Source organism: Bombyx mandarina, chromosome 05, assembly GCF_030267445.1.
Source record: "Bombyx mandarina strain Sakado chromosome 05, ASM3026744v2".
In the NCBI taxonomy this organism is placed as follows: Eukaryota; Metazoa; Arthropoda; class Insecta; order Lepidoptera; family Bombycidae; genus Bombyx; species Bombyx mandarina.
In genome coordinates this window covers 11,756,325-11,779,622 of record NC_143212.1, presented here as the reverse complement: position 1 = coordinate 11,779,622, position 23,298 = coordinate 11,756,325, and the positions used below count along the sequence as shown (strand labels likewise).

The 23,298-nt window shown below is 35.2% G+C and overlaps 4 protein-coding genes across 11 annotated transcripts; 2 read left to right on the top strand and 2 right to left on the bottom strand.

The window, feature by feature from the left end:
- Positions 1-2,993: 2,993 nt before the first annotated feature.
- LOC114251370 (uncharacterized) lies at positions 2,994-5,895 on the top strand. 2 transcript variants are annotated; one of them, XM_028185600.2, is made up of 5 exons: positions 2,994-3,249; positions 3,366-4,114; positions 4,621-4,809; positions 5,158-5,266; positions 5,338-5,895. In XM_028185600.2, exons 1-5 carry the CDS (start codon positions 3,112-3,114, stop codon positions 5,440-5,442), a joined length of 1,290 nt encoding a protein of 429 aa, XP_028041401.2. In that variant the 5' UTR covers positions 2,994-3,111; the 3' UTR covers positions 5,443-5,895. The 2 variants fall into 2 exon arrangements, with proteins under 2 accessions (XP_028041401.2, XP_028041400.2); XM_028185599.2 differs by lacking the exon at positions 4,621-4,809.
- Positions 5,546-12,425, bottom strand: Cdc10 (cyclin-dependent kinase 10). The gene is made up of 8 exons (XM_028185598.2): positions 12,038-12,425; positions 11,833-11,951; positions 11,671-11,743; positions 11,053-11,227; positions 8,807-9,009; positions 7,944-8,171; positions 6,512-6,730; positions 5,546-5,810 (listed from the first exon to the last, which is right to left on the bottom strand). Exons 1-8 carry the CDS (start codon positions 12,045-12,047, stop codon positions 5,623-5,625), a joined length of 1,215 nt encoding a protein of 404 aa, XP_028041399.1. The 5' UTR covers positions 12,048-12,425; the 3' UTR covers positions 5,546-5,622.
- Positions 12,327-18,000, top strand: LOC114251359 (methionine aminopeptidase 1D, mitochondrial). Of its 7 annotated transcripts, none has more exons than XM_028185584.2 (7): positions 12,327-12,717; positions 12,833-12,924; positions 13,220-13,436; positions 14,055-14,246; positions 16,841-16,948; positions 17,035-17,188; positions 17,567-18,000. In XM_028185584.2, the coding sequence occupies exons 2-7, from the start codon at positions 12,878-12,880 to the stop codon at positions 17,755-17,757; spliced, it is 909 nt and encodes a 302-aa protein (XP_028041385.2). In that variant the 5' UTR covers positions 12,327-12,717; positions 12,833-12,877; the 3' UTR covers positions 17,758-18,000. The 7 variants fall into 7 exon arrangements, with proteins under 7 accessions (XP_028041385.2, XP_028041387.2, XP_089583897.1 ...); XM_089727769.1 differs by having other exon boundaries at positions 12,461-12,632; XM_089727770.1 differs by having other exon boundaries at positions 12,461-12,738.
- tun (N-terminal glutamine amidase tungus) lies at positions 17,998-21,988 on the bottom strand. Its single transcript, XM_028185587.2, has 5 exons — positions 21,809-21,988; positions 21,575-21,728; positions 21,160-21,308; positions 20,725-20,849; positions 17,998-20,445 (listed from the first exon to the last, which is right to left on the bottom strand). Exons 1-5 carry the CDS (start codon positions 21,925-21,927, stop codon positions 20,336-20,338), a joined length of 657 nt encoding a protein of 218 aa, XP_028041388.2. The 5' UTR covers positions 21,928-21,988; the 3' UTR covers positions 17,998-20,335.
- Positions 21,989-23,298: the final 1,310 nt, after the last annotated feature.

The following is a 23,298-nucleotide window of genomic DNA, read 5'->3' as shown; positions in this document are numbered from 1 at the left end:
CCCCATCGAAAACCACAATTTATCGCTGGTTTGCTGAGTTTCAACGTGGACGTGTCAAGCTCAGTGATGATCCCCGTCAAGGTCGTCCAAAAACTGCAGGCACCCAAGAAAACGTTGATGCTGTGCGTAAGCTGATTGAGGAAGATCGACATGTGACATACCTCGAAATTCAGGCAACTTTAGACATTGGCATGAGTCAAATACAAATCATCTTGCATGAACAATTAGGTGTAAAAAAGTTGTTTTCCCGATGGATACCGCATTCGCTCTGTAAAGAGCAAAAAGCGGCTCGCGTTACTTGGTGCGTCAGAACTCTCGAAAGATTCCACGCAGGATCCTCAAATGCTGTATACAACATTGTATCAGGTGACGAATCCTGGATATACGCGTACGAACCCGAAACAAAAAACCAGTCACGAGTTTGGGTGTTCGAAAATGAGTTAAAGCCAACAAAAATTGTTCGTTCACGGAGTGTTGCAAAAAAATGGTAGCCACGTTTGTCTCCAAAACCGGCCATGTTACGACTAATCCTCTTGAGGGACAAAGAACGGTTAATGCAGAATGGTATGCTAGCATTTGTTTGCCACTGGTCGTTTCTGAACTCCGTAAAGAGAACTGCAACCGCTGCATCATCCTCCATCACGACAATGCGAGTTCTCACACCGCGCACAGAACAAAAGAATTTTTAGAGCAAGAAAACATAGAATTATTAGACCATCCGCCGTACAGCCCCGACCTAAAATAAAGAATAAATTGCGTGGACAGAGATTTTCATCACCTGAAGAAGCTGTGAACGCCTACAAAACGGCCATTTTGGAGACCCAAACTTCCGAATGGAATGGTTGCTTCAATGATTGGTTCCATCGTATGGAAAAATGTGTCAAATTTCGCGGAGAATACTCCGAAAAGCAATAAATACATTTTTAAATAGTAATGTTGTGTCACTTCGTTAATTCCCGAAATTTTCAGTGCCGCCTATGTAAAACACAGGTTATGTGTACTGTAGTAAAAAACACTGCATACACTACGGAGTATACACTATAGGTATCCGAGCTCAGTGTAACGAGAGAGATGGCTTAACGCCGGATCGAGTGGGAGAGATTCGCACAGTCGATTGCGCATGGCGTCGCCACGGCATGCGTCGCCACGCCAGAAATCGGTTTTACGTGCGGCTATAGATGTTTCACATCAAAAATCAACTGATATTCAGTGTGCAGTGATTTGTACTGAACGCCAAGTGTCGTCGTTATAAAAAACAAAAAGCCTCAATAACAATACAAATGTATGCATAGCAAGTGTTTACTATTTTTGTTGTTTTTATAGATAGACGTAGCATACAGCCCACCTTAAGGTGGTTGATCGCTGTCGCTCATGGAGGTTGAACTGGGGCAAATTCAAGCTAGTAACTATATTGAAGACGGTGTGGATACATAGCCCAATGAATTCATACCAATTGATACTAAGTTAATACATCAAAATGTTTTGCATGTTAGAAATTCATTATGACATATGAAATTCATTACGACATATTATTATGACGAAATAGGCCGACTGGTTTCAAAATTAACATGAGAAATAGTTTTATTACCGAAAATAAATTTAAATGTACTCTATATTTCAGTGATATGTGCGTTTGGAAATATGTACCTACAGGAAATGTTGTCTGAAAAAACTTCAGTAAAACTCTTCCATGGATATGCGAAATGAATGCTAGCAAATATCTCTATACCGGAGATTAACAAACGTATGGGCTACGTAGAACATTTTTGTTTACAATACTACAGTCAGAAGTCGAATACGGAACACGAGTAAGAAAACCTCAAGCTTAGTATATATGAGCCTTAAAGCATTGCGGTTTGTCGGTAGTTGAAACGTTAACCTTCCTAAAATTTTAATTTTCATATTCAGTTCCAAGTACTATCCCTGCAACCTTCTTACAATGTTGCAATTCTTGGGACTGACATTTCGCGCGATATCAGTATCGTAGTCATTTGGAGTATGAAGCCATGTCGTCATCAAAAATGCTGGGAGTCCTCAACAGAGTGATGCAGTACTTCGCTGGATTAAGAGTTTTGCTTTACAAAGCACAGGTCCAGCCACACGTAAATTACAGTTCCCATCTCTGGACTGGCTCTCTGTGTTTTGTATCGTGACTTAGTGCACCTTCAAGGGCAATAAAAAAAGGCCGATGGCACATATCGAAAAGCATTATTTAAATGAAGGTTTTACTTATTTGGCTATATTCATTTCGATAGATCCTTTAACATATTGGACATTATGATACGGTAGAACATAAGGTGCGGTAGGGTATAAGGTAATAACCCCGCATAGTTGGGTAAAACTATTTCAATCTGCCTATTTCTTCCATTAAGCAGTCATGCGCTCAAGTCAAGTTGATATAGCCATAGTTTAAACTCATACCTCTTGTCTCAAGATAGGCGGTGTCAATGTGGAGTAAATGTACTCTGTTGCCCACTTCATAGTAACGTAGTACCTATTTATTTCCGAAAAATCTACGGTAGTCAAATCCGAATCAATCTCTCGAACATAACTAAAGGCAAATTTCACCACAACAAAAATTGATGAAAATGTAGTGTACTGAAATATTCAAGCCGCCTTAAATTTTTTTTGAACACATGGTCGTGATATTGTGAAGTAAGTACTCCTGAGATAATAACCGAAAATCGAATCGAAAGAGCAATCTTGTTAATGTACCTTTGAATTATTGTGGCAAGATACAGATTTATTTAAAACGTATCGCACAATTTTCAATCCTTTAACAAAAGCTAGATTACTTCAAATTAATTTCAGTGTATATACATAAATACATTTTATTTTCTTGATTATTATTCGACTATTTAAATATCAAGCTCAGAATGAAACTTTAGTACCTACTTAGCCAAAGAGAATATGATCAGTAGGTTTTACATTGCTTTTACGCTACGAATAAATAATACCTAAGTCTTTACGTACCTATCAAAGTGTCATGTCGTTTGAGTCAGTTTGGTTATTTGGATATTAGATTTACACAGAAAAAAAACATCTAAAATTCGGTCATGTACAATTTAACATAACTTTAACTTTTGTAATGCCACGTAGTTCAAGAACAGAATGAACGATTTCGGAAATCTGGAGAAAATCATTGTACGTGAACTGTCCTGCCGTTTGTGTCTTTGTACTGATGTAGTGAAACTCAAACCTCTCAGCAATGAAGTAAAGAGAAAACTCAAGAGGTTATTCGATATAACAGTATGTATCGTTTTGTAGTCGCTATTAAACATTAACGTTGCACAGTGAACTCATAATATATTGTTCTTTTATAACTTAAGTGTCATATGATTTGAGAAGCTTCTTAAATGTTACAGGTTAGAGCAGACGACAACCTACCCAAGGCAATATGCCACGATTGCCTGCAACAAGTGTCAAGTCTACATTTATATGCCGTGAAAGTAGAAAAAACCCAAAAATTCTTAGAGTTTCACAAACAAAAATCAAAAGGTGAAAAACAAGATGGCACAACAAATAAAATGACACCATTAATAGGAGCACTCTCAGTCGAAGATTTAAAACGATCTAATAAAAACTCCGAGACAGCTAAATCAAGTCCCTCGCCAGAACGACAGCATGGAGATACAAAAATATCTAAACAAAAACCTGTTCAGCCTGTTCTCAAAAAATCTCCTTTGGACATGAAGCTAATGGAAGCCATGTCGCTCGATGAATTTGCGATTACTGAAAAACTTGATAAAAATCTCTTAGGCACAAGTCCAAAAAACAGACTTTCTCCCGTCATAAGAACTAAAATAGTCAAACAAAATAGTCCGAAAGCTGAACATCTTGAAATCGGCAATAGCACATTAGACCCTGTGGTTCTAATAGATGGAAAACCTGCCAAACAAGGTTCCGCTTTGGATAAACAAATAACGCTCTTTTACAAAATGGAGTGCTGTGTGTGTCATGAGAGTGGTTTCAATTTTAGATCTCTGATGAAACATTATAAAGATAGACATGGTGTTCCCGGTTATGTTACATGTTGTGAAAAGAAATTCCACTACTTTTATCCCAAGAAAATTATCGAGCACATGGCTTATCATCTACAGCCAAACATTTTTATGTAAGGGAAAAACTATCTATCTTCTTCGTCTAACTTTCAGCCCACAGACGTTCACTGCTGGATATAGTTCTCCCCCAAACCTTGCCACAACGACCGTCCCTGCGCTCCCTGCATCCAGCAGATTGCCGCGAGCCTCAATAGGTCGTCGATCCACCTTGTGGGAGGCCTGCCCACTCTAAGTCTTCCGGTAGGCGGTCGCCACTCGAGAACTTTCAACCCCAGCAGCCATCTGTTCTACGAGCAATGTGCCCTGCCTGCTGCCACTTCAACTGGGTTATGTTGGTTACCATGGTTTTCCTGCGAATCTTCTCATTCCTGATTTAATCTCGCAGGGAAACTTCTCCATTGCTCTTTGGATGACTTAGGCCTTCTGATGGCCGACGGTGAGCGACCGCCATGTGAAACCATGCTATGGCGCCTTCTCGGTGCCATTAAAAATTAGTTTTCAATAATTTAATAGCCTCGCACAGATTGCAGTCTAAAACTTCATTGATTTTATGTCACAGGTGTCCAAGTTGCCACCATAATTTTCAAACGTCACAAGAACTCTCAGAACATCAAAGCAACGGCGGTCGATCTGAAGGAAAAATAATATGCCCAAGATGTACGGAACGGTACCCTACTTACCGCGAATTAGGATGTCATATAATCACACACAGGACTGAGAGATTGCAGTGCGATTATTGTGGCAAATTGTTAGTTTGTTTTGAATGTCAATAATTTTAAACTTTACATCGACAAGTTTTTATTTATTAGCCAAGGTTTGTTATTGCTTTGTTAAAGTTGCAGAAACATAATTGATTCACAGAAATTTGACATTGACTGTTATGACTACTTTAGTTATTACGTAGGTTTAAGCGATATGAAAGAATATTGGCAGTCATCAAAGTCGTGGTTAAATTCCCTTTCATTAAGATCAGCTGGATAAAAAAGATTTTGACTTAACGGCCATATATAGCAAAGCGCAGAGCGACATATCCCCCCGACATACAACTTCAAATATATTCAGTCATTAATAAATACTGTACTGAACTTATTTTCAGTTTAAAACATCACCACCGCAAAAAGACTATAAATCACATGGAAGACGTAATATTGTGTTCGCAGTGCACACGATCACTGAAAAACATTGATAAACAGGAAAAAGAAAATGTAAGAGACGCCACTGTTGAATTTCTATTAAATAAAATAAATCATAACCTTAATTTTAATCTTGTTTGTAGAAAGATAAAACGAAAGCAAAAATCAGTGAAGCAACGTTGCAAAAGTATCAAAAGTTCAGACAAGCAATGGGACTCTCTGGTGACGAAGACGGATCTACCGACTAGAACTTTTGGCCTGTTAATTACCAACACTTTTCATGCATATTAAAATGGGTTATTTAGATTTTCACGCGTTTTAGAGGCATTCCACAAATGAAACAATTTAGCGTACCTATTAAATCTTTATTTCAAATATCAGTAAATTCTTAACCTAATTAGTACTCCGCAACTTATCAATACATCTATCTACTCTAGTCTGCGTTTCTTGACCAGCGACCCTAACAAATCTGAAATAGCTGGTAGATTGTTTGTTTGGTCGTTCGCTCCCGTGTTAAGATTGGACAGTGGTATATTCAATTGATTTGACGTCGCCTTTGTTTGTCCTTTCATATTTCTATGTTGTGGGAAGCTGGGCATTAATTTCGGATCGCACGCTGCAAATGAAACAACAAATCGTTTATAGTAAATGTTCCACTAAAACAACTAAATATAATTAAAAGTAAAAAACTATAAAAAAAACGTGCTTTATTATTATTATTTTTAACTTATTTTTCCTTCATCCTATATTGTTTTATCTGTCCTTCGTGCGTGCGTAAATTCTCAAATTGAAGTCTTGTAGTTTATGAAATTTACGTTAAAAGATACTGTGATATGGTATAGGTTAAGCTCATAAAAGCGTATTAAAACTACGTTGCCTGACCAAAGCTTCGAGCGCAGGTATTTTTCATCAGAGCTGATAAAAAAATCCTTTTTTTTTTTATTGCCCTTGTAGGCAGACGAGCTGACGGCCCACCTGATGGTGAGTGGTTACCGTCACCCATGGACTTCAGCAATGCCAGAGGCAGAACCGAGCCGCTGCCTACCTCAATACTCTCCACAAGCCTCGTTTGAAGAAGGACATGTCATAACGCTCGGGAAACACCGTGGAGGGGAGCTCATTCCATAGCCGGATGGTACGTGACAAAAAATGCCTCTGAAAACGCACTGTGGATGACCGCAGTGGCTCCAGGTAGTATGGATGAACTCTACTCCGCTGGCGGGTGGTGCGATGGTAAAAACGAGATGACGGTATCATCTCGAACAATTCCTCAGAGCACATTTAATTTTATTTATTTATTTCAGTATTTTTACTTACGTAAAGGTTCTTCCTTAAAGTATGAACTCTGTAGGCACTCTTCGGCCGTTGCACGTTTATTGGGATCGTACATGAATAGGAAGTTCAGCAACCGTAAGCCGGCAGCCGAGAGCCACGGGAACCTCTGCTTCAAATTATTGTATGGCTGCTGTTTCAAAGTGAAGTTCTGCAACGCTGGCAGTGCACTAAACTCTGGCCAAATGGCATCCGATGGGGTGCCTGTAAACATAGGATGTTATCAAGATGCTAAGCACAATATATACAATTATCTATATATTATATACAAGAGGTCCCGCAGTAGTCGAAATTCGACTATAATTAATTGATATTGTAAGTTTGTACACTATTATGATTTTATTTTATACTTCTATAATTACAAATTTCGCCAAGACTACAATATAAAAAATATTAACAAAGACAAACAATATTTAATCTATTCTCAATTTGACAACAGACTTCAAGAACAAAAGTTTGACAATAAATAGTATGCATGAGTGTGTGCGTCAAATACATGGTATGTAGTGTGTGTAATGTTTTCTTTATTGATTCAATGTATATTTTACGGATTATTTAAAAAAAAAATTAGCATTGTGCACTTCTTCTCTATATTCTCTATAAGTGTGGAAATTTTCGTACTCCTCCGTCCGCGCAATTTTCGTAAAAAGGGATACAAAGTTTTTCCTTCACTAAATAATTTAAATTATCTAATATTAATACGTGAAGCAAAAACTTTGTATCCCTTTTTACGAAAATTGCGCGGACAGAGGAGTATGAAATTTTCCACACCTATAGAGAATATAAAGGAGTGCAGAATGTTTTTTTTTTTAATTATGCCTAAAAAATACATTAAATCAATAAAAAAACATTACACACTACGCATACTATTTATTTATTGTCAAACTTTTGTTCTTGACGTCTGTGGTCAAATTGAGAATAGATTAAATATTGTTTGTCTTTATTAATATTTTTCTTATAGTGTAGTCTTGGCGAAATGTGTGATTATAGAAGTATAATAGTCTTTGAAAATAGAATCATAATAGTGCACAAACTTTTAATTTCAATAATTATAGTCGAATTTCGACTACTGGGCGACCACTAGTACTCATAAAAACAAACATCTATTTGTTGTAGATGACTTCTATGCAAGGCATGCTGCAGGGCATGCTGCAGTGTGACAGACTACACAGAAAGATACTTTAGCTCAAAGTAACTTCCTAGAGTTAATTAGTTAGATTTAATAGTTGATTAAATTCCTAGCAAATTCCCATCATAGCCAGCATATAGAAACGTGTTATCTTTGAGATACAGAGACTAGGTAGGGCTTTCAAAATTCAAGATAGATACATCAGTGTCATCTAATTCTTAATAAATCAGTCATACACGTCACTTTTTTATGTATCTGATTGTGTAATTTATGCAATATGATTTTTACCAAGTAAATCCACGATAAGTTCAAGCTGTTCTATCTCGGTTCTTCCGGGGAGCAATGGTTTGTTGGCAAGAAGTTCTCCAAGAATACATCCAGCTGCCCACATATCCAGTGCAGGTGTCTGTCGTGGTGACTGCAGAAGTAATTCGGGCGCCCTGTACCATAAGGTAACAACACGAGGCGTTGCACTTCTGGCCGGAGCACCTAACCAACGAGCTAGACCGAAATCAGCTGAAATATAATTCATAGGTTGAAAACAAATCTCGAACATTGTTTCTTAATCTTAGGATTGCGTTCAGAAACATGCAATTAACATAGATGAGCTGTATGTTCATAGGCCTAGTTAGTTTACAAGAACCAACATTGATTGAATAATGTGCTTGTAAAACATTGATAACCACGATTCACATTAGACACAAATTTTTAACTTTCGTTATTTATTTCAGCTCTGGAACTAAAAAAGTTCAGAAATAATATTTGAGAAATAATGGTGAAGGGTTACAAACAATTTCAAGAAAAATAAAAAAATAAAAACAAATTTGAACTAATCAGAACAAGTAACTAAAACTTACGTTCCTTTTTTCTTTTATAAAATTTCAAATTGTTATTATAATTTGGTATAATAATATACACAAGAGTTCACCCATTATTATAATTACTGATGACTCAAGAATTAAATTCATCTTTTGTATTATATTATCATTTTTGTTTTGTTATTAACATTTTGATTAAACAAATTTAAAGAAATATATATGACTTGCGAATGCAATCGTCTATAACTACTAAACAAAATGAAAATCATTTGACGAACAGAAAAAGCTACAGCAACCCGTTTTTTTTAGTCAGATAAAAAAATTATATATTACCTATTTTGACGCAGCCTTTATCAGTTAAAAGAAGATTGGACACCTTCAAGTCCCTATGCACAATGAAGTTGGAATGCAAATACTTTAGACCCTTCAATACTTGCAGCATCAAACATTTGACTTGAGATTCCGTAAAAGGTGAAGACATATTATCAAGTAATGATGCTAAATCTTGTTCGCAGTACTCCATTGAGAGAAAAATGCTGAAAGAACAACATCAATATATTTATAATTAACTAGCGACCCGCCCTCGCTTCGCTTCGGAAACATTAAAACACACATGAAACCAAAAAAATCAAATAAAAAAAATGAAAAAAAAGTAGCCTATGTTCATCAGGGACAATGTCGGCTTCTAATGGAAAAAGAATTTTTCAAATCGGTCCAGTAGTTTCGGAGCCTATTTGAAACAAACAAACAAACAAATCTTTCCTCTTTATAATATTAGTATAGATATAGATATAGATTACTTTATTCTATCGTCAATAGTTTTCGCAAGGCATGCGATGTAAAGAATATTTTAGGTGATTTTCTTACACCTTGGGTTACATTATTGAAGTTTTAGTAAGGATCCCTAACTTTTTTCAAAAAATATTATAGCCTATGTCACTCGGAAATACTGTAGCTCCTAAACAGTGAAAGAATTTTTCAAATCGGTTCAGTAGTTTGGAAGCCTATTCGAAACAAACAAACAAACAAATCTTTCCTCTTTAAAATATTAGTATAGAGTATAGACTAACGACCCGCCCTCGCTTCGCTTCGGAAACATTAAAATACACATGAAACCAAAAAAATAAAATTAAAAAAAAATTAAAAAAGTAGCCTATGTTCATCAGGGACAATGTCGGCTTCTAATGGAAAAAGAATTTTTCAAACCGGTCCAGTAGTTTCGGAGCCTATTCGAAACAAACAAACAAACAAATCTTTCCTCTTTATAATATTATTAGTATTAGTATTAGTATTACTATTAGTATTAGTATTTATAATTAAAAATATAAAGAAACTTATAATCTTTGCAAATATATTTCTTCTTTACGCAATCTAACAAATATCTCAGATCTAAGAGAATTTCCATTAGAACACAATAAGTCCTAAAAAGTCCTTAACGATCCTAAAGCTCGTAATATGGGGATTAACATTTTTTATAATATTTTGTTATTTTTTTGAGCTAAATAGATGCAGTTGGTAATTTAGATCTAAATTGGGGATCTAAATTGGGGATCTAAATTGGGGATCTAAGTTGGGGATCCCCAACCTACAGATAGTGCTTCTAATCAGGCTACACTACTACGATTACGGCGACGGTAACCACTCACCATCAGGTGGGCCGTATGCCCGTCTGCCTACAAAGGCAATAAAAAAAAATAAAAAGTCAGGGGTAAATAGCCCTTTAGTTATTTTTCTTTAAATTGACTCCAACTCCTTAGGCACTCATTTTGCCAAAGTCCACAAAAGATTCCACAACTGATGACAATGTCTATTTTGTATATTTTTTTAATAGCAATCCTTTTAACAATCCTTTTAAAAATTAGATATCAGTTTAAATTTGTTTTACGTTAGTTTTCGAAATCAGGTATCTAATGCAAGAGTTATTGGATCTGATGGATCCGTAAGGACGTCTCTAGGGCGACGACGGTGACTTGCGTGATCAGGATTCGGGGAGTAGTCAGCGGCGGCAACGATAAGGCGATCATGACGCATAGCTTTATCGAAGTAACGTTCCGACACTGCCTTCATGTGTTTGCGGAACGATTCGAGGCCCAGGTCATCGTGTAGGTCGACATTCCTTACTTACCACGGAGCCCCGACGGCTAACCTGCAAAAGCGGGATTGCAGGAATTGGGGGGTGTCTATGTGTGTGCGAGCCGCGTGAGCGAACACCACACTCGCATAAGTCATAACGGGTCTTATGCAAGTTTTGTAAAGTGTTACCTCTCCTCTTCCAAAGGGACATTTTACTCCGTTTATATATGATGACCCCATCATATATAAACAGAGTAAAATGTCCCGAGTCATCGAGAGTCTGCCGAGAATAAACGCGGCATGATGGCGGACTGTTTTAATATGCGGGCGGAATGTCATAGATACATCCAGAGTGACTTCCAGGTACTTGACCTTCCTGGTCCAGGGAATATGTTGGCCAAAGAGGGTGATCGGAGGGTGACCCTTAACTTATCAGAATTTGTAGAAACAAACTGTAACTTTACTGTGTCCAAATTACAATAGTAGTATAGCTTATTCATACTTGCCTCTCAAGTGAACGACCAACTAACACCTCTTTGAGTTGCACAATGTTCTCATGTCGACATGACATTAGCACTTGAATCTCACGAAGGCCACTCAGCGGTAGACCATCCTTCTCCACATCCATTCTGACCTTTTTCAAAGCAACTATGCTGCCATTTGCCTTGTTCTTAGCCCGGTCTGTTTAATATTTATATATAGTTTATTTAATAGGTAGAGCTCACTGTTCTCCGAATACTATAACAATGTTCATGCAGATGGAATCTCGATTGCATACGGAGATTTGTTATTCTAGATATGAAACAACACCAATCAAAACCATCAAAAATTCATAAAATAAACCAAAAAAAAACATAAGAAAAAAACATAAACAAGCACAGATTCCTTCAGTAAAAGCCTCTGACAGATTGTATTTTTCATTTTCATGTATTACATTAATCTTAAGAAATGGATGGGTCTTAATCAAGCACTTGAAGTTTGTGGTGCTCTTGAAACAATCTTTGACAATTTTGTTTCATTTATATTTTAACCGATCAGCATTATGCTAAAAAAAATGACTACTAGGAATTTTCAAACTCCTACTAAAATTTTGCAAGGTTATTGAAGCAAATCAAATAACTTACAGACTATTCCGTATGTGCCTTCACCAATGCGATTTAATTTTTCGAATTCTCCCACAAAACGACATTTTCCTAACTGAAAGTAACAAAACGTTATGATAAGAAATGTATTTATGAATTCAACAATATTCCGGCATTTTTAGGTTATATTTACGATTTTCTTACTATGTCTTTTTCTGGTATTTCCATTGTTTTTCCCGTTCTGAAAGATATAAGAACACCTTTTCTCGTCCCAGGACCTGTAGGATCCACCACGTCATGATTAGATGCAGATTTTTCCGAACCTGAAAATTTTAATTTTCGGAACATAATCACCACAAAACAATAAAGATGTTATTATATTTATTATAGCTGCAACTCATTTATTTACCTTGAGACATTCTTTTTAATTCAAATAAATCTGAATAGTAACGAAAGAGTATTTATATTTAGAGTTTAAACTACTATAAACTATCACGCAGTTCGAATATCTCGAACACAAACAAAAATCACTTGCAGGTCTAAAATATTAATCGTATTTTATCTATGCTTGGAGGTGCTAATCTTTGCTTTGGGACTTTTTGGCGGGAACGCGAAGAGTAAAGTTGTGTGATTTGTTTTATTTTGTCTATTTAGTGTTTCTTCGGGTTTAGATGTGTAATAATAGTGGTTTATTAACTGCCTAAGCCTATAATTTAAATAAAAGCAACCTGGACTGGTAGCTTATGGGATTATGTAGCTCTAGGTACCTACTCTATTCTAACTATTAAACTACGCCCGGACGCATACATTAAACACATAATATATCCGGACGGAAGCCCTATAGAAATAGATATGAGGTTGCTTTTAATCATTCCACTGAAAACTTATCGTGTTGTTTTAAAATTCTTTGGCATTATGAGCTAAGTTTTTCTCGCCTTTTTGTGATAGAAGATTGTAACAAAAAAATACCGAATGTTTTAAAAATTATGTAAAAATCTAAGTAGGTAGGTAGGTAATTTATGGTACGGTACTGATGGGGCTCTCAACTAAAATAATAAAATCTATAGGCAGATCTTGGAGGAGTAACGTGTAAGAACACCATTAAAATTTGTTTGTAATCCTTGCTTGTTACATTGTTTACTAATAATTGTATAAATTGTGAAAACTGTTTTAACTGCACTGGTTTTCTTTTTTACTATCCTAGATTCACTTAGCAATAAAATCATTACATTGCAATAAAAAGGCTGAAATGAGGGTGCCGAAAGCCGTTAATCCCAGGAAACGGCTTCAGTTGTTGTAAGTCACTTTTCATATTATGTACTTAACCAAATAGGATTTCAGCAATATAATTAATGCTTAATTTTACACACCTGTATGAATAAATTCATCAAAATTTACCACACATTTAATGATAGTGATTGTTATACATGGATGTTATTTAGAATGCACCATATTTTGTTGCGTTTTGCATGAGTAGTAAGTAGTAGGTTTAAAAAATATAATAATATTGTGGTCCTCATTTACTCTTCTATTTGTAATTTATTTAATATAATTAATGAATATATTTCGTAAATACCAATTTTTTTCCCAGGAAAAAGTTTGGTATTTATGAAAAAGTTTTACCTGTAGAAACAACTCCAAGTCGAGTTGTACCAGATACCATTGAAAGACCTGATTATTTAGCTAGAGGAAAACAATTGACCTTACCATGTTTACCGGAGATTAAAGATGATAATCAATTGAAAGGAATGAGAACTAGCTGTAAATTGGCTTCTACTATTCTATCACAAGTGCAAAATTTTATAAAGGTGAGAAATTAATAAATGTGAAATGTTATTTTATAAAATTGATATTATCATTAAAATAACTAGCACTCTGTAAATTAACTGAGCTTGTGAATTTTTCAGAGGCATAAGTAGACAAATTTTGAATTCTTGTTAAAATCCATTTAAATCTTAAATTAACTATTCAATGTAAAAATTTATAAATAGGATGTTATGAAGCTGTTCTCATAGTGGCCTTTTTTTATTGTCCTTTTAGGCACACGGCTCTCCTGATAATGAGTGGTTACCGTCGCCCATGGACTTCAGCAATGCTAAGGGCAGAGCCAAGTCGCTGCCTACTGAAATTTGCGGGCCATTTCCCATAACTGTAATTAATAATCTATAACCCCAACATAATCAGAAATATTATGTGAATGTTTAATATAAATGAAGATAATTTATGGTTTTAGACATGATATGGCAGGCAGCAGTCAATAGGCTGTGAATTAACTTTTGAAACTTTATACCAAATTTTCCAATGTGTAAGACATTCATTTTATTTCTCAAACCAATTCTCTCCTGTACTAATTTTGATAATAATTAGTAATTAAACCTTTTTTTAAATCTAACGCAAATATTTTAACTATGATAAATATTTTTCAGCCAGGAGTTACAACAGATGACATTGATCAACTAGTCCATTCGTTAATAATTAAAGCTGGAGCATACCCTTCACCACTTCATTATAAGGGATTCCCAAAAAGTATTTGTACATCTGTCAACAATGTGGCTGTGCATGGTATTCCTGATCTAAGGCCAATGTCTGACGGGGATATTGTCAATGTTGATATAACAGTATTTATGTTTGTAATTTTTCTTAGTAAGGCTTTAGATGATTCATTACAGATTATACAAGGTGTCTCAAAATAAATTTGATATTTATGTAGCTTACTGCGAGAACGCTACGAATCTGTGGGGCAGCAGGGGTATGTTAAGCAGTAGCCTGGCTCTAGGGTATTCAGTCGCTATGGAGCGTTTCTCGGGAGTAGACCGCGCGTTGTGCGTGTGAGAGTTTTATAAAAACCGTGATTCGGCGGCTAGCATGTAGAAAATATTACTGTATTCGAGGTTTTCGTCACTTAAATGATGCGCCAAGCATTTCTCTTATTTGAATATTTGAAGAAACTGTTACAACACTGGACAAACCAAAATCCGGGTGATCAAGGTCATCAAAAATGGTAGAAAACGTGGAGAGTCTTAATTAGTCTGTTTGTGACGAGCTGAACCTTTTAATTCGTAAGCGCGCCAGTATTTTAAATGTGCATAGATCATCAGTTTTGGACAAAGACCTAAAACTGCACCCCTATAAAATTTAATTAGTGCAAGAATTAAAGCCCCCAGAAGCCAGTCAGAGGCTTGACTTCGTAAATCAGACAATTGCGCGCTTTTCAATGAACCGAAACGCAGGCATCAGAAACCCCTCCATTCGTTTAAACTTTAAAGTGACCGTATGGGCTGCAGTGTCAATGTCACAACAACGCACACACGTCCAATTCTAGTCGAACCTATCGCTTGCGACGAAGGGCTCGCCGAGTAAATTAACCCACAGACATAGCCCACCGAATTTCTCGCTGGCTCTTCTCACTGCGAAGCACTGCTCTTGGCTAGGGTTAGTGTTAGCAACGACGTCGGGTTTGAGCCGTGAGCTCACCTACTTGTTAGGGCTACGCTAAAATGGTCTCTCAAGACCATCAGCTTAGATAGGAAAACAAAGTCCAATAAGTCTGCCACGAGTTCATGAAATTTTCTCAGGCAAATTAATCCCCAGAAGAGGTGACATAAATAAGCCTCCACGCAGTCCTGATTTAACCACTATGGAATTTTTCCTATGGCGCATTTGAAAGAAAATACGTAACGAAATGACAGCCATTACTGAATCTACCTGCCGAGCCGTCATAACTAATTTTACTGTTCGATTAATTATGTGCCGTGAACGCGAGGGTCTACGTTTGGATGATATAATTTTCAAGACTTAAATTCCCAAATTGTGTAGGTACTTTAATAATTAATTAACAATATTTCAATACAAAGCTTACTTTTTTTCGATCCAATAAATATGAACTTAATTTTGAGACACCCTGTATTAAAAATGCCTATTTTTCCAAACTTCGTTTCCACGAAAAGGTTTCTAGGAGAATAAAAGAAACTATACTATATACTAGCTTCGAGGTGGAATGGTATAGGAATCTAGTGTATTTTTTTGTAATGTTTGTTGATATGGCTGCTTTAGTTTTAGCTCTCTTACTCCCTGAATAAATATGATCTAAAATATGTTTACATGCGTGGACAAATATAGAGGAATGGGAAAAAAATAAAATGCTGTGGATAATTTTGACAAATAAGTTTATTGCTTTGTAAATTTGCCTAGTACCTATTAGTTAAAATTGAAAATGTAAAAAAAAACTAATTAACAAAAAACAAAATTAATTAAATAAGGATAGAACATTTCTACATGTCACATTTTATTAATTATTTTCTACATATGAAATGCTATTATGTAGTTTATGGTAATTAATACTTAGTGTTTCCCCTCCAACTCTTCGAACTGCTTTCTATCAGTCTCTTTGCGATATCCCTAATAAAATTTACATTTATTTTATTTAAGATTTTAAAGATTGCATTTTTCTTCTAGTATTTATCTTTTAAAATTCTCAAATTAACTGGGCAGAATTTATTTCTTTAATTGGTCGTCTAAACGTATCCCATACATACTGTATGGGCTCATATTATCATGCGAAACCGATCAGAAATCTGGAAATTCTCTAGTTCCACTCATGCCTCTACCCCAAATGTTTACTCGGTAATATAACTGATCCTCCGCGATAAAATACCTACACCTTATTGCAACCCAAACTCTGGAGTATTCATTACCCGGTGCACTAACTGGACAACACAAAAACCTCTTTTCTTAAGATGCACTGTGCTTATACCACACGAAACCTTCCATCATCCGGCTTCAGGAAAGACATCGCCTCATCTATGATTAAAACAATTCCAAGCTTCGTCATTCCGTTTTCTCGGTTTAAGTCTGGAGAAAAAATTATTCGAGAATATTCCATGAACCTCTGGTCAAGTCAAGCCAAAAGTTATTGCGGCCGATTTCAACTTCGTCACTGTATAAAAACCTAAATGTAATCCCAAATAAAAAAAAGGAAATTTTCTGCAGTTTAAAGCAATCAAAATTTTCATGATTATTTATACAGGTGAAAAATAAAACGCTTTTTTGCGTTTCTTTAAATTTGTTCTTTGAGTATAACACCAGAATGTTAAATATTATTGTCATTGCAAATCAAACTAAAAAATCCAGTTAACATAAAGCTTGTGTCCAACGATTGTACGTTTAATCCAATTACAATTATAACTACTTTAAATTTTATTAACGTTGACAGGTATTTTTACATGGTTTTCATGGCGATTGCTCAAAAACTTTCAAAGTTGGTAATGTAGACGACAGAGGTCTACAACTAGTTGAAATCACCGAGCAATGTCTTGGAATCGTAAGAAAATAATAAAATTACAATTGTTCTATATTGGTCGTGTTCTTTATTTTTCTTGTAATTATGTTAATATTGCAACTTTTCAGGGAATCGGAACATGCGGGCCAGGAGTACCATTCAGTGAAATCGGCGCCAGCATTCAAAGGCACGCACGTAAAAATGGCCTCACTGTTATACCATCGATTGTGGGTCATGGAATTGGACAGTATTTTCATGGGCCACCAGATATTTATCACATAAGTAATTTTTTCCACAAATTATCTTTCAAGATTTCAACTTACACGATTTTATGTGACGTCCACTCCATTGTGGCATCGATCAGTTTGTGATGGTGCTCAAAAGATTTCAATTATTACCTAAAGATTGTTAAAATTTTTATTATTATATTTAATGCATTAGTCCCTCATCTGATTTTAAATGGTTACTGAGGTCGTTAGACATCATAACCTGGACCGAAACATTTTGCGACTATGACGCGGTTGAAATTTCATTGTCGTATTGTAGTTCCCGCTGCGTTCTACATAGTTTGCATAAGTGCTTTGCGATAGAAATCCAACAATACCTGCAGTGCTGCAATAGGTCTTAACACTTGCAAATAATTTGCAAACTTTGTTCTAGGAAACCGTTATCCAGGAGTAATGAAAGCAGGAATGACATTTACAATAGAACCAGTCGTTTCACATGGGACTCAAAATACTGTCTTATTAGATGATGGCTGGACGATTTTAACAGAGGACGGATCGAGAACATCTCAGATCGAACATACCGTATTAATTACTGATGATGGAGTAGAAATCTTAACGAAATGAATTATTAACGTTTTGAAGATTAAATTATACAGATTATTTATTGTTAACAGTGTAGCACAAAATAATATAATTCAATATCGGAATGATAATTTAAACGAAGATGAATAATAATTGAGAAAGGCCCTAGTAGAATAGGCCAAATTAATATTGAAGTAAAAATCTATAAAAAAAAAAAAAAAAATTTTTTGGTAGTTACCATATTAATAGAGATAAATTACGATACGAATAAAACAAATAGAGTAGCGTGTAGTGTTTTATTTTATGCACATCAAATCTTAAGAAATTGCAGTTCAAGACAGAGCGCGGCACGCGAGACTAATGGCATTACAGCGTATTGCTTCGCTATTGTGAATGCGACGATGAAAAAAACACACGAGACTACAATTTCTACAGTTGTATCATCGTACGCCGTTGCATGTCGCGATCTTGTTATTGCCTCGCCTACGCGATCTGTCGCATACCTCAGTCTACCCGTAAATTATAAAAATGTAACTTTGGTACACTTAAAGCAAAGCGCATTTTTATCAGTTGAGATTATCAGTACCTAATTAGAGAAAACGTAAGCAGAAGGAAGGTATCGAATTATAAAGTGAAAATATATTTTTCTTCTATAAAAGGCGCAACCGTGGGACGATTACACATTCTTCTAATCTATTACTTATTATTCACTCGTATGGGTTGATCATTACATCCACATATTGGTCCCGTAAAGTTTACAGCTACGCCTCGAATAATATTATACTAAGATGAAAAGTGAATACCTACTAACAGGAAAAAACATTAGCAATTTGTAAAAATTGATTGCGAGCGATTAGTTAAGATATTTTGATTTTCTTTTATTACGTAATTTAAACAGGTAATAAGTGTTAAGATAAAGTTATTTATTTGTTGTAACCCATATGAAGCATTAGGTAGGTATTATTGGTAAATTTATATAGGTACCTAACTTTGATTTCATTATCGTAATGGTAGTACTTAGTAAATTTTATTCATATTTGCTGGCCTTATCACACTTAAAAACACTAAAACAACAAATTGTCACGAAACAAAAGCGTGAATAACAATATTAACATTAAAACATTGACTAGTAAATCGGTAGTTATGAACACAGATCATCAAACCCTGCAGAAAATACGAAATGTAAAATGATAAGTGCTTTAAATGCTCTCATTGATAAAGTACATTTTTAAGATTAAGTAAAATTTATGGGTATTTTAAAATTTGTGCTGCTTTCTTCTTAAATCTAGTATGCTACTTTAATTTTTGAGTTAACGTATGGGCACAATAATTAATGCATTTTAGGTTCTTTGAAGAATAAATGTCGAGTAAATTAAACTAACAATAATCACAATATAGTAGGTTATTGTAATAAATTTTATATATTCTTGATTTGCTCATTTTGTTGATGCTTTAAAATTGCGCCAATTATAACAGCAATATAGTTAAAAATCTAAGCGATACAATTAAAACCTTATAACCAGTTATATATTAATAAATTTTTAATAAATATTTAAGAATATAACAAGTATTTTCATTCCAATAAAATTGTTTTAATTTCTGGATTAACATGAAGGTAAATTTATATTTACTAAGGGTGCTAGGGAAGAATAAAGAAGTGTATAAAAGTTGTTACAAAATTTTGAAATAGATTTAACAACATACAAAAGCTACTCACAACAATATACATTTTAATAAAAATTACTTCAATTTTATATTATCACTCAAGATAACATAAATTTAGTAAATAAAGTTTAATTCAGTCATAACAAGTATCAAATAATCTTTCTTATGTTTTATAGTTACTCACCAAAATTAACATTGAATTCTTTTATAATTTATGGTAGCATGTTATGAGAATTGCAATTAGCCCACATTTCATTGTTTGAAGTACAGTCATGCAATGTTGTAAATTCCTTTGGCGATCCTAATAATAAATAAAATTTTAAAACTCTACTTACTTACAATTCAATATTAGAAATTATAGCACTAGCCTCTTGATTATATACTTACAAATTTTATTATAAGTATTAGTTATCTATCTAACTTGCCATTTGCTTATTATTAAAAGGATAATCTTTTTATATTAGATAATATACTAACATGACGATAGAAAGCACTTAACAAGTAAGTAATAAAGGTAAGTAATTTTTTTTTCATTATAGTTGTGTTTAATGTCAAAATACCTCGAACTTGTATGTCATGGGTTCTTAATTATTAGTAGTGAGTGATTTTAATTAAATCAATGTGTGCTTTATCATTTTATTAAAAGATAAAAGTGAATGTGATTTATGTGTTTACTCAAAATCATTTTTTCAAGTCCTTTTATGTCAATTAAAATAAGTATGGAAAAATATTTAAAAATTCACACATAAATAAATCATTATCAAATAAAGTGTAATGTTGTCAAACTGTACTAAAATTAATATTTACTAAATGGCAATCGAATCACAGATTTATTTTTTAGGGATGTACAAAAACAATTACTAACAGATTACTAAAACATAATCAACAAAAACCAATTATAAAGATAATTTAAACTAAATTATATTTAGGACTATCTAGTGGCTTCATTTTTGTACTACTTGTTAATTTTGTAGAAACGTTGCACAAAATCTGTCAAGTTGTAGACCTGCCCAGGTCCTGTGTCTACATCCATATTGATGTACTCATCCAAGTTGTGTGTTGAGACTGAAAGGTCAGATTTTAATAAAACCTTAAGATTTTGTGATAACATACTTTATTTTCGAGCAAAGTATGAGATGCAAGCAAAGGTTGATTCAATTATATTTAATCAATTTACTAAATTATTTAACATTAAAATAGCTGATATTAAATACAAACTATCAAAGCCCATGTAGCTAGAAGGTATCAAATGTTGCCATGGCTACTTTAGCATACAACAAAAGTTGACCTCATTCATTTTAATAATTATACTTTATCATGCAACAATGGGTGTGGCTCACTAACCTGAAGTGCTTATTGCTGGGTAGGGTGGTGGGGGTTTAATCCATGAACCATCTGGTCTTTTCATATGACGTCTATCTGATGAAAAAAGTTGCAGAAATTGTTTTGCAGTCACAACACGAAAGAACCTAAAACATATTTTTTTTTATTAAACACCCAACCACCAATTTAAAATTTTTAAATTATAATATTAATATTTTTTCACTAAGTTTTAAATTTAATGAAAATTCAGATTTTTACTATATTCTATACATTTCTTTTAAAGGGACACTTTATTAAATTACTTAAACCATAGTTTGAGTGTATTTTTGCCACAACAAGCATACCTATAGCCCCTTCGATTGTAAGTGGTACCAATCATGCCAGGGGTGCAAAAAACTAAACACAAAACAACAAACTGCTAGGTATCTATATTTTAATTAAATCAGTAAATCTTACCTGTGGAAATCTGATTTGAGGACTTGGTCTGTGCGAAAAGTTTCTGTTACATATTTGTGGAAAAATGTTGGAAATGGTAATTCTGAATCAAGATCATATACAAGGCAAGACTTGACATCCACAGAATACAGGAATATCACATGATAATCCTGAAACCAGAAAAATAAGTTAAATAAATAAGGTTGAACAATATTCATATACTTTAGATCTATTTTCTTAGATTATTTTCCATTTTAAAATGTTGCAAAATTTATTTTTTTATTTTTAACATCGTAAAAAAATATTATATATAATATGTATGTATGTCAACAATTTGTAAAATTCATGAATTACCTGTTAATCTTGTTAATAGATTTATTGATTGTAAGCTAAGTAACAACAAAACAAAAACCAAAAACGATGTATTGGTACACACCCATATGACGAGACGATCTTCTTCACGCCCGGCCCTTTGTTTCCAAAGAGGCACTGTGCGGCAAGGGTTCGAAATGAAAACGACATAGCATCTATCCAATTCCTCGGGTACTCTCAATGAAACGTCTTGGCAAAGTTTCCAAACGTTTTCCTCACTAAACAATTGAATAAACAGAGACATTATTGCAAATTTCAACAAAGAATTTTCAGAAAGTGTGCGGAAATTACTACATACCAATAACAGGACACATGAGAACATTCCTCACGTTTAGGGAATAAAGGTTTTATTATAGTTTTATCACTCTTTATAATATTTGCATTGCTGTTTAAATGCATTTGTGCATTTACTGACATTTTGACAGTATAATAGCTATGCAACGAACTTCAACGAAGGTTTCAAACAAACATAATCTAGATTCTAGAGACAGAGACTATTGGAGAACGTTTTTTAAGGGATTTTATGACCTGGTAACTAAGACCTTTAGGCCAAGTCTTATTTTAGTTTTTATTCTTATTTTTATGAAAAATGATAACATGGAATCAAATGATATGAAATGAAATGAAGATGATTAATTTGAGACATTAATCAACTGGGATGAAACTAAATGAAATGTTTCATTTTCCCACATTTGTGCACTATCACAGATACTTAATAGTTAATAAACCACCGTTATTACACATTTAAACCTAAAAAAACACTAAATAACAAAATAAAACAAATCACACAACTTCACTCTTCGCGTTACCGCCAAAAAGTTCATTGCAGAACGTGTGGAGCCAAATTTAGATTAAACACTTAATATTTGAGAGCCAAATTTAACCCATTCCCACACTGTGTGTTGTAGTCGTGTCACAGCTTATATAGAGATAGGTATCTACTACCTAATATCTCTGTTGAATTTCTACTTCTAAAATACTCCTACAAGATCACTGCGCCTAGGGGGCACGCGGGTACGTGGGACTTGAGGATCTGCAGATGTTGGGAGCAGAAAGCGAACTCAAAGAGTTTCAGGGCCCTACCGCATTAAACGACTCCCCTGCATATTTATACCCGACGTCCGATCATCATCCGGGGTCAGAACCCGGTTAGAGTAGGGGGTTCCTGCGGTCAACACTATAACCATACTCGCGACGCCGCCACCTCCAGGACGGCCGATCTCCAACCTACGGCGGCCCTGCCAGGCCGTCCAGGCGTTGCCACAGGTGTTTCGTGATAACTTGCTGGGTCAGAACCAGCCTGCCGGGTCGAAACGCGATACACCGCCGATCGGGTTGCTCTTCCACAGTATATTCGGGGACGACAGCGACGACGACAACGCGACCTGGTGCCAGCGTGCTAGAGTGACGGCGTGGTAGCGTGCAGCGCAGCCTCAACCCCCTCAGGTCACCCTGTGACCGTCACCGGGAGGAGACTGCCTCCCTACAGGGGCTGGAGCTGGACGAACGCCCTCCTCCGAACCCCAGCTTGGCGAGGGTGGCATGGTGCGCGGGCACACGAAGAAGAGCTCTCCCTCTCCCGTTCCGCCGCCTCCTTCTGTGAGATGGTTGACTCGCAAAGCCGAGCATCGCCTGCCAAGACTCGTCGCTGCCGAGCATTGTAGCCACGACGTTCGGAAGCGACAAGTCTGGTCCTATTTTTGCAACGAGGAAGCGGCGCCACTCCGCGAAAGCAGGACAGTACGTGAGTGTGTGCTCCGCCGTGTCCTCCTTACAGCCACTGCAGTG